Consider the following 12,166-nt stretch of genomic DNA (forward strand, 5'->3'; position numbering starts at 1 on the left):
GCTATTTTGCCGCTCTTATCGCGTCATCAGATAATCGCCCGGCCGCCCTGTTTAGGGCGACCCGCTCCCTCCTCCATCTGGAAGTGCGGGATGACCCCTTGCAGGGCCGAGCTGAGGACTTTGTGCAGTATCTGTATGACAAAATCGCTCAGATTTGGGAAGGGCTGGCCTCTGACTGGGTATGTCCGGACGGGATGACTGAGGCAGGTCTTGAGAGTGTTATCTGGGGGGAGTTCGACCCTGTGGCTCCCGAGGACATGGACAGGGTCCTGGGACGGCTGAACGCAACCACATGTTTATTGGACCCGTGCCGCTCCTGGTTGGTACTGGCTTCCCGGGAGGTGACACGAGGCTGGCTCCAGAAGATTGTTAACGCTTCTTTGAGTGAGGGGGTCCTGCCGGCTGCTTTGAAAGAAGCGGTTGTGAGGCCCCTCCTCAAGAAGCCCTCTCTGGATCTGGCTGTTTTGGCTAACTATCGTCCAGTCTCCAACCTTCGCTTTGTTGCGAAGGTTGTTGAGAGTGTGGTGGCGCAACAGCTTCCCCGGTACCTGGATGAAGCTGTCTATCTAGACCCGCTCCAGTCCGGCTTCCGGCCTGGGCACAGCACGGAAACGGCATTGGTCGCGTTGGTGGATGATCTCTGGAGGGCTCGGGATAGGGGTTGCTCCTCTATCCTGGTCCTGTTAGACCTCTCAGCGGCTTTTGATACCATCGACCATGGTATCATGTTGCACCAGTTGGCGGGGTTGGGGGTGGGGGGCACCGTTTTGCGGTGGTTCTCCTCCTACCTCTCTGACCGGTCGCAATCTGTGTTGACAGGGGGGCAGCGGTCGACCCCGACGCACCTTGCTTGTGGGGTGCCACAAGGGTCGGTCCTCTCGCCCCTTCTGTTCAACATTTATGTAAAGCCGCTGGGTGAGATCATCCGTGGCTTCGGGGTGGAGTTCCATCAGTACGCTGATGACACCCAGCTGTACATCTCCACCCCAGGCCACCCCAACGATGCCCTTGAAGTGATGTCCCAGTGCCTGGAGGCCGTGCGGGCCTGGATGGGGAGAAACAGGCTCCGACTCAACCCCTCCAAGACCGAGTGGCTGTGGCTTCCGGCGTCCCGATATAGCCAGCTGATGCCATCGCTGGCTATTGGGGGCGAATCACTCGCCCCCACGGAGAGGGCTCGTAACTTGGGCGTCCTCCTGGATGCACGGCTGTCGTTAGAAGATCATTTGATGGCCGTGGCCAGGGGAGCTTTTTATCAGGTTCGCCTGATACGCCAGTTGCGCCCCTTTCTAGATTGGGACTCCCTACGCACAGTCACTCAGGCATTTGTCACTTCCCGCCTGGACTACTGCAACGCTCTCTACATGGGGCTCCCCCTGGGGTGCACCCGGAGGCTCCAGCTGGTCCAGAACGCGGCCGCGTGGGGGATTATGGGGGCAACGAGGCGCTCCCATGTAACACCTCTCCTGCGCGAGCTGCACTGGCTCCCAGTGGTCTTCCGGGTGCGCTTCAAGGTGTTGGTGACCACCTTTAAAGCGCTCCATGGCTTAGGGCCGGGGTACTTACGAGACCGCCTTCTGCCACCAATAGCCTCCCACCGGCCAGTACGCTCGCACAGAGTGGGCCTCCTCAGGGTGCCGTCCGCCAGACAATGTCGGCTGACGACTCCCAGGGGGAGAGCCTTCTCTGTGGCGGCGCCCACCCTCTGGAACAACCTCCCCCCAGAGATACGTACAATAACAGACCTCCGGATTTTTCGTTGGGCCCTGAAAACCCATTTATTTCAACTAGCAGGGCTGGCTTGAGTTAATTTTAAATTGATTTTAAATTGGGTTATTTTAATTTACGGCCAATAATATTTAATTATTTTAAATTGCTTTTAAATTTTGTATGTATTGTTTTTTACTTTGGCTGTTCACCGCCCTGAGTCCTATTCTGGAGAAGGGCGGTATAGAAATTTAAATAATAAATAAATAATAAATAAATATCTGGAACGTTTAAAAGTTTAATTTTTTATTTTATTTTAAAACTTGTGCTAAGCTTTCGTCGGCCCCTACCGACTTCGTCAGAGTATAAAATCCCCATTGAGGAGCTGCTTGCTTTTATGTAATGCTGATCAATTTAGTCATTGCGCATGTAACAGGCCCAAACCCTTGCCTTCCCCCTGTAATTATCTTTTTTTCTGCCTTAGTCATGCTGACAGATGACGATGCACTTTCCCCTGCCTCCTTCTCCATTGTGTTGCCTCTTTCTCTCCCTGGGGGGTAACGCAGGGTTATCAGGCATTGCTTTGAAGGTATTTCTCCCGGCTCCCTCTCCCTCATTGTTATACCTTTCCCTTTTAGGCACGCACGTTGCCTCCTCTAAACCCATTTGTTTTACCCATGATCTTGTGATGGGTCTGCGTTGTTCTTCCTTATCCCCCCTAATTGTCTTTAGGACAATTCTTTATATATATATATATATATGTCTTCTTAAATTTTCGCGGGTGTGTATGTGCAAAAAATTAAAATCTTGGGTGTTTTCCCGCGTCATATTAAATAAGTTAGTTAAAATGTTTAAAATTCTGGTTAAAATCCTTAAAGAAAGGTACTGGTAGGATTTTAGCTAAGGTTTTAAAGGACCTTGCAGAGTGCTCTATAAGGATTTTTAGAAGATTTTAAGCTAGGATTTTAACCAGAATTTTAAACATTTTAACTAACTTATTTAAGCTCAGTAGAATCATATCCACTCGATTCTGGTTCTGATTCTACTGAGCTGGGGCTGCAGAAAAACCTTGGTTACGTAGGGAAAACCTGGCTAGAGGAAAAACACACATAAACCCTACGAAGAAGTAAGAATCTATATATATATATATATATATATATATATATAGATAGATAGATAGATAGATAGATAGATAGATAGATATAATATACAATATTGCATGATGGCATCTATACTTTAGTATTCCTTCCCTCTCTCTTCATGAACTGCTTCTTCTTTGCTATTTTTTTAAAAGAAACATCTCAAAATATATTTTTTACTCGTTAGATCTTCTTTTAGAGAAGTCATGCCTATTTGGGATTACATGACATATAAATGAACTAATTAAATGCTGCATAGGGACAGGTGTTACAAAGATATGATGTTATCAATTCATTGTGGCACAAATAATTCAAGCAAGTAATAGAATAAAGAAGACAATCACATTGTGTTCACACCGTACTTATCAAATAACAAACAAGGGAAAGCCAATAAAGGAGTGGTCCTGTCATTTATGGTATGTTCTATGGGACAATGTGATCACTACAGAGCCAGGGTATTTACAAGGGAACAATAGTTCTTTCTATTTGTTCATAAAAGCAGCAAAACCTAACCTAGCCAGTTTTTAAATCAGAGCCTTTGTTTGAAATAGTACCTGGGTATCTGCACAGTATTTTTTTTCCCTGCAAATTAAACTATTCTAAAGAACTCAAACAAAATGCTTTTGGGACAGAACATTTTAAAATCTGGTTTATCATTTTCAAATATGGAACATTACAGCATATAATGCTGTGCATTATATTTAACTTTTCTGCAGTATTTTTCATTTGTTTTTTCAAGACTCTGCTGTCTCACCTTCTGTTCAATTTCTTCATAATCATCTTGGTAACTTCCATAGATTGGGTTGGATGAAGATGAAAATGTTGGACCCTGAGAATAGTATTGAGAACTTCTATAGCCATCTCTCCGAAGTTTGTCACATTCTGTAAATGGTGGGGGAAATATAAGAAAAAGATACCATGAACTATTGCTGAGTTACACATAAATTCCAAACAAGAAGTACAAATAGTTCCAAGGAGAGCTGTAGCTAGTTTTATCCTCTTTAATAGTTGAAAAGAAGAAAATGTGGCTAATTGATGTGGCAATGGGAAGAGATAGAAGAATAATTGAAGAAGATCAGAAAGTATCAAAATCTGAAAACCAAAGTTGAAAGTTTATGGCAAAAACTGACTGTGGTGGTCCCAGTCCATAAACTGGCTATGGTGGTACCGTACCAAAAAAAAAACCCTAGATGGCACTTAGAAATTCTACTCATTGATAATAGTTCCATCGGTCAATTACAATAGGTCACACTACTTGGATTCACACATATTATGCTAATACATTATAGTTTAGATTTGTATTACAAAACACACAGTGCCTGACTTTAGATGAAATTTAAGATGCCTATGAACATGAAATCACTTAGCTGTTTAAAGATATACAGAATCATTCAAATGAAGTAGAAACTTCTCAGGGGTGGGTTCTAAAATTTTTTACTACCGGTTCTGTGGGTGTGGCTTATTTTGTGGGCATGGCTTGGGGGGGGTAATGTGACTGGGTGGGCGTGGCCAACTTTTTTTTACAACCTTAAGAGGTTGCAGAAAAAAATACTTTTAGAAGCCTCTGACGATCAGGCAACTCAGCTAGGATCGCCAGAGGCTTTGAAAGGCATTTTTTTTCCTACAACCTCTTCGGCTGAAGAGGTTGTAGAAAAAAATGCTTTTCAAAGCCTCTGATGATCCCAGCTGAACCGCGCGATCATCAGAGGCTCTTTTTTTAACTTTTAAAAACATTTTCGGCAGAAGAAGATTAAAAAAATGCTTTTAAAAGTTAAAAAAAAAGCCTCTGATGAGGTAGGCAGGGTAAGCGAGCGGCGAGCAGGCCGGGTGCTGGTTCGGGGGCGTGGCCAGCCAATGTTATTACCGGTTCTCCAAACTACTACAAATTTTTACTACTGGTTCTTGCAAATCGGTGCGAACCGGGAGCAACCCACCACTGAAACTTCTCCTATGGTCTTTGACTAAAAGTTATCAGAGTTACATTGTTGATACAAAAGTAAAATACAGAGGTATCTGAAAAATGCAGGGTTTGCACTTTTTGTACATGTGTTACATGTGTTACAACGTCTTATTAAAATCTTACAGGGGAAAAATTTATGGCACAAAAAAGGTTCCTAGTTACCACATAATACTTATCAATGATGATTAAAAACAAGAAAAAAAATGTTCTTTCTCTCTCTCAACACACACACACATATACACCCCTCGTATAAAATTCCAACCCAATCAAATTTGGGATTTTTCTAATCTCAGTTTATTCATGAACTGGTTATCTGGTTTCTCTGTTCTTTCTCAAAAGCAGACAAGCAAGCACGATTTAAAGAAAAGCAAATTCAAATATGTTGTAAGTCAATTCCTTGAAACATAAAACTGTTTTGACTGAGACCAGCAACTGAATTCCATCTGAGAAAAATGTTAATTGCAATCTTCTGAACAGAGTAGAATGGCAAGCTTTGCAATTAAATTAAAGGTGCAGGATTATGCCAGATAACCAAGCTTGATTGTTTTTGCATCATCTCCTGAATTCATCATGTTACATAGTTACTTATCTCACTTAAATAATGCAGGAAACTCAAAACTTCTAGCAAATGAAGTCTCCCTTTGTTAACAAAGAGCATATTGCAAGCAGCAAAGAATACATCGGCAGAACCTTTTATTACATAGATTATGAAGATTATGCAGTTCTGAAAGCCACCTATAGAACTCTAAAAACTGTTTTTTTAAAAACACCTGGCTTGTATTTTTTTTTCTGGTTTAATTGTTGTGTGTCCCAATTCAGTCTATTTCAAAGAAGGTTTGTTCACTTGGCAAAATGCTGAAGTCTGGTTTTGCATGTAGACTAGGAAGCCTCAATATATGTAGCACATCAGCCAAAGTATTCATTCCCCCCCTCCTTCTTATGCATCTGGAATTATGTGTTTAGCATCTGTTCATATGGGTTATAGAATTTATTGCGATACTGTGATGTTGTTGTAACACTGTGATGTTTAATTCCTGGTAGCCACCCAGAGTCATGATGTTGAGATGATGACAAGGAAGGAAGGAAGGAAGGAAGGAAGGAAGGAAGGAAGGAAGGAAGGAAGGAAGGAAGGAAGGAAAGGTCAGTCATTTTCCTTTTAGCGGGATGGGAGTAGACTATGTGATCAAGTCTTGAAAATGTGGTTACACAATTTACATATCATAATGCATTACTCCAAGTCTCCATGTAGCTATGGTATATGTGGTATGCGGTACTACATTTATACAACACTGAAAACTTTTGCTGTAATAGCACAAACCACAGTACAATCACATACTCAATCCTCTGACTCTTCATAACAATATGATGCTGATTTTTCTCTGAATAGGATTCTGATAATATTTTCTTTTTATTATGGTTGTCTATTTTCCATGCCATTTTTATAGCAGGACTACTAGTCAGAAAAGCTTTGTTTTATATTACTTCAAATATCATGTTTTTGAGGAAGAAGCTACCGTATTTCACTTCTCACACATGGAACGCTTCCAACAGCAGGTACTGCACAAAGCATAAAATGCATGAGAGAGTTCATTATTCTTCTAGGGACGTAGAGTCCAGGGGTACAATGCTAGACTACCACTCCTGCCTTCTAGATTACAATATGTACAGTATTTTTAATAGCCATTATATTTAGGAATTCTCCATTAAATCTATAGAGAACATTTTTAGTTATCTGAGCACAAGTCATTAATTTATCGATTTGTGCTGATGATCGTTTTATTTTTTTACAATGGAATAAAAATAAAGTTTAACTTAAAGTTAAATGGTTAAACCATGAGAAGAGCCTTGGAAGTACAGTGGTTTAATGCACCCTGTAATTAACACAGCTGCCTGCAATTTCTGCAGGTTCGAATCTTACCAGGCTCAAGGTTGACTCAGCCTTCCATCCTTTCTAAGGTAGGTTAAATGAGGACCCAGTTTGTGGGGGCAATAAGCTGACTTTGTATAAATATACAAAAGTATGAAGGCTATTGCTTAACGCATTGTAAGCCACCCTGAGTCTCCGGAGAAGGGCGGCATATAAATCAAATTAAAAAAAAAATTAAAAAAAATAAATCTTTGTAGTAGAATGGACTAGTTGGGAGTTCTTTGTAAAAGTATCTTCAAGTAAATCAAAGTCCCCTTGTGGCAATGACAAAACCATGTTGTTTTCTTGATAGCCATATGACAGTGATGTGCCATGCCTTCCCCCCAAGGGTATGTTTTTTTTCAAATTCTCATACTTCACAGTACTGAGATTTCAGTTCTTGATTATATCCTGTCTACGCCCCAACCTTGCTTAGGTGTTTCAAGATTTACCATGAACACTTATGTACTGCCAAATGCCAACTTTTCCTAAAGCTAAGGGTTTAGTCCACTGTTAATAGCAATCTCCTGTTCTCCAATTCCTTTCCACTGAGCAAAGCAGAAAAGGGAGGAAAATACCAGAAACGTGGAAAGAAATGGACTTGCATTTTGGACCCATCCATTATAATATACAGATATTCCACTAGGAAAAGGTAGTTAATGAGATATTCCCCATCTCTTCTTATATATATAGATATACATTTTAATCATTATTTACAATGCATGTAATGAAGACATGAAACAGGCTAGTTCTGAATTAATCTGTTTCAGAATTAAAGACTGACCATCTTTTCAACAAATCTCCCCCAAAAGGGAATGGTGGCAACTTATTGATAGTTATTGAAAATCATTGAGTCCTCATATAAGGATATAGTTTTTAGACCATGCATAAATCCATTAATAATGGGTACAGTAGTACAAAGCTGCTGATGGTTAATAGAATTGCAACAGCTATCTGGATCATAAGTGGGCTTTTAAATGCAAACTCTTTTGATTCTGATAAGGATCTATTTCTGTCTAACAGTCTAAATATGGCAAACTTCAGCAATGAAGTTTGCATCAAGTGGAACAGGACCCATTTCTGTAGACTTAAAAAAAAAAGCCTATCAGCAGCAGAAATGAGATGCCACAAGGACTGTTTCATATCAAGCTTAATTTTTTTTTTAAAAAAAATGCTAACAGCAGCACTTGGGCTGTTGCTGGGAAAAAAAATATATCCCAGCCTGGGAATATAAAGCAGATTCATGAACTAAATCTGCAGCATATTTCACTGCAGTTTGGGAGGAGGGGGGGGCTCTCTTTTTTTTAACTGAGTCAGGAATTCCAACAGATTGGCTGGTTGATTTTTACATTTTTGACAATGACATATTGTATAATAGTTATAACTGCTTAGTTCTCAATAGCTTGATATAAAAGCGCTACGTAGGCATATACCAACCTGACTCTTTCCCCCCCTCCCAACAAGCAAATATTAAAGTCCCAAAATAACATTCAGATATCCTGCTCTGAACCCTCCAATGTTATCATTAGCTTTAGGGCTGTGATGGCGAATTTATGGCACGCATACCCGAAGTGGCACGCGGAGCCATGTCACCTGGCACTCACGGCATCGACTGTTCCTCTTCTGGGTTTCTGGCGCGCATGCGCACCAGACAATCAGCTAGCCTTTTTGCATGCGGCAGTGCCAGAAATTAGAAGAGCTGGTTTTCCGTTTTCCTGTGTGAGCATGTGCATTGGCCAGCTGATTCTCGCGTGCCCGTGCGTGCCAGACACCAGGAAAAGTAGCTGGCTGAAACCGCAAGTTCAGTAGCTGAAACCGGAAATTCATTTTCGGGTGCTCGCATGTGATCTAGGCAGCACCTCTTCTGGGTTGTGGCCCAGGTGCACAAACGCTCCCTTTTCGGCACTCGGTGCCAAAAAGGTTCGTGTCACTGCTTTAGGGTCAGCATAAAAAGTTGCAGCCTCCCCTCAAACACAGACGGGACTAGACACATTCACTGCAGCAAACTATTTATATAGATTTCAAATTAATATGCACTTTTCGAGATGAAGGTTGGCTTATTCATTCACTGGTCACTTTCTTGGTTCATAGGACCATCATGAGAAGATTCCCATTTTGGGGATGATGAGTTGTACACAATTATAATCATCATCATCATCATAAGATGTAGTGTGATAGAAACAGAACCTTTGTATTTGCAACTCCCTGAAATCTATTCCAGGGAACTGGGGCATACTGTAGAGCCAATCTGGAAGCCTCACTAAGACATACGACATTCACTGCATGAATGGAAATCTATTAGTGCAATGTTGGAGGTAACCCAATTATGGAGAAAGAATTAACATTAGGGCTGTTTTAAATGTTAATGACTATTTCGTGAGTTTTTCCTGGCTGCTGCGTGTTTTAATTTTTTTGTATATGCATTTGTTTTTATTCACTTTTTATTATCATTAGCCACCTCAGGTAATGTATTTGAGATGAACAGCCATATATATATATATATATATCAATTAAATAAAACATTTTAAGCTAACTGGCATAAAGTAAAGACAGGGCTTGCATCTCCAGCATTCCAAGAAAGCACTAAAGTCATTGCCTGAATTCTTCAAATCCTGTAGGGAGGCAGAGAAAGAACATTGAATGCAATTATCACCATAAATTTGTCACCTGGTCAGAGAGGGAAACAGAGCAACAGATGGGTGAGGATTTGCAGAGATAATAAAAGAGGAAGGTTTAAGAACAAGATATGTTTCTTTAGTAGGCATGGTATCTAGATTACAATGGGATCCCACTGCTGAAGCAAAAGCTTTGTCTCGAAGTTAATCATAATTTAAGTTCCTTAATAAATATTGCCTTGCCAAATATCATTCAGAGAGAACTGAATATTGATGATTCATGTTATGTTCTAAGCAATAAATGTTGGGAAGCATGCTTCACCCATTACGTATAGGTAAACAACAATTAACTACATTTATTTTCACAATGGACAGGTAAGTGGGCATGACTGAGGCAATCACTCCTTATTATCCATAAATGCACAGGGTAGATATCTAAATTACTCAAAGACAAATGGACAGGATCACCTTGAGCACTCTCTAGTGACAGCCTGTCAAAAAATATCATCTGCAAAAGACTGTTCAGTTTTGTGCCCCCCTCCCCCATTATGCCTCTTGGGTTTTCTACTTATCACATTTTTCCATCTATAAGAAGCTCCCATGTATAGGACGCCCCCCCCCTTTCTTACCCAAAATTCAGAAATTAATATTTTCAGCAATCAAAGTTTTGCTCATGAGGCTAGTTTGCAGAGATAAGGTATCGGCAGTTTCGCAACTATAGTTCTCATCTCATAAAATGCCCATTTTTAGGTAAATGTATTTAAGAAAAAGTATCATCTTATACACGAAAAAATACGGTATGCCAACTGTTATTTTCAAATCACTTCCTTGTAATCCTCTGATTGGTAGAATGAAAAAGGGAAGTATTTAATTCTAGACATGATTTTTACTTTCAACTTGGATTTTCAGCACAGAGCAACATTTTTCCTTTATATTACCGGTAGTCCTCGACTTACAACAGTTCATTTAGTGACCGTTCAAAGTTACAACAGAAATGAAAAAGTGACTTATGATCCTTTTTCGCACTTAAGATCTTTGCAGCATCCCCATGATCACATGATCAAAATTTCAGATGCTTGGCAGTCAGTCCATACTTGGCAATCGGTCCATACACGGTTGCAGTGTCCCAGAGTCATGTGATCATCTTTTGCGACCTTCTGACAAGCAAAGTCAATGGGAAAGCCAGATTCACTTAACAACTCAGGTTACAAACTTATCAATTGCAGTGATTCACTTAACAACTATGGCAAGAAAGGTCGTAAAATGGGGGCAAAACTCACTTAACAAATTTCTCACTTAAGAGCAGAAATGTTGGGCTCAACTGTGGTCGTAAGTTGAGGACTACCTGTACTTCTACCTTTTGTTTACTGCATTAGAGTAGCTTGTCTTCAATCCTGAATAAGGAAATAAAATTCAAGCTGTGAATTTTGCTATTCAATTTTGCTGAATAGAAAATAGCAGTACATTTCTATACACAAAAATATTTTGATATTTCTCATATAAACACATATACTCCAGAGTTAGTTAAAAAGATTAACAGTTAGAAACTCCTAGCTGACCTTGCCTGATCCCAGGATCATATGAGGATGGAAGTCCACCAGATAATTCCAGAATTTTAAGAGTAGACACAGATTTGAAAAAGCATCCTGGAAGAACTTTTATAAATCCTTTCTAAGAAAACTTAACAACTGTGTCCATGAAGACACCAGATGCTCATTCTGGTTTGTAGACTCTACATTTTTGTAGAGTCTATAAACCAAAGATTTTAGAATATCTTTGGAATAGCATCCAGCCCCAAAAAAGAATCTTCTGATCATTTCCACCTGGAAGTTCTGGAGAAATGGGAACCCTTTAGAGGAGTCTTTGGTATGCATAGGTGCAGAAGAGAAACATGAGAGAAGTACCCATACAGGATTCAGCCTGTTTCTGTAATATGGATGCAATCCACAACCTTCTAATTAAATATTTTTCTCCAAATACAATAAAGAACAATAAAGAGAGTCAAACAATGTAAGTACCTGGTTTTTCCCCCTTTCAAAATAGGGCAATATGATCTCATCACTTACCTTCAAAAATACATTTATAACTGGAAACTAAATCAGTTTTTAGAATAGCTTATCAACATAGTTCAGTTTAAAGCTTTTATTGCATAATTGTCCTGCCACATTTACAACATTTTATGAAGGTCCAGATATTGCTGTGCTCTCATTTTTAACTATCCTATTTCCCCACCAATAAGTTTTTATTATTATTCTTTCTAGAGAAAATTTTACTGAGGAAGAAAGGTAGAATTTCTACACAATGGCTTAGGGCCTGGTTATTTATGGGACCGCCTGCTGCCGCAAACGGCCTCCCACCAGCTGGTACGCCTGCTGCCACAAACGGCCTCCCACCGGCCGGTACGCTCTCACAGAGAGGGACTCCTCCGGGTGCTGTCGGCCAAACAATGTCGGCTGGTGGCCCACAGGGGGAGAGCCTTCTCTCTGGGGGCACCTACTATCTGGAACGAGCTCCCCCCAGAGATACGGAGCATCCTGGATCTACGCACCTTCCGCCGCGCTCTTAAGACCTTTTTATTTCACCAGGCTGGTCTGGCCTAACCTTTCCCATTCTTTTTTAATGTAAATTTTAATGTAAATTTTAATTTGCTCTTAACCTGGGGTTTTAAATTTGTCTTAGGCTAAATTGATTTAATTCGATTTTATTTCTGCTCTTAATTTTTGTATTTTACGTGTTTTATTCTGTGCCTGTTCACCGCCCTGAGTCCTTCGGGAGTAGGGCGGTATACAAATTAAATAAAAAAATAAAATGACAATACCTGTTCACTGTAATGTTAAAA

At 40.5% G+C, this 12,166-nt stretch overlaps 1 protein-coding gene across 8 annotated transcripts in view; it reads right to left on the reverse strand.

Annotated features, from left to right (window-relative positions):
- NHSL1 (NHS like 1) overlaps positions 1 to 12,166 on the reverse strand; it is a 146,826-nt gene that overhangs the window by 28,157 nt on the left and 106,503 nt on the right. For all 8 annotated transcript variants that reach the window (XM_034418901.2, XM_034418899.3, XM_034418900.3 and 5 more), the window contains exon 3: positions 3,601 to 3,728. In XM_034418901.2, coding sequence (XP_034274792.2) covers positions 3,601 to 3,728 — 128 coding nt within the window. The remainder of the gene's footprint in view (positions 1 to 3,600; positions 3,729 to 12,166) is intronic.

The sequence above is a fragment of the Pantherophis guttatus genome, chromosome 1 (genome assembly GCF_059756535.1).
Source record: "Pantherophis guttatus breed Tessera chromosome 1, ASM5975653v1, whole genome shotgun sequence".
Taxonomy (NCBI): Eukaryota; Metazoa; Chordata; class Lepidosauria; order Squamata; family Colubridae; genus Pantherophis; species Pantherophis guttatus.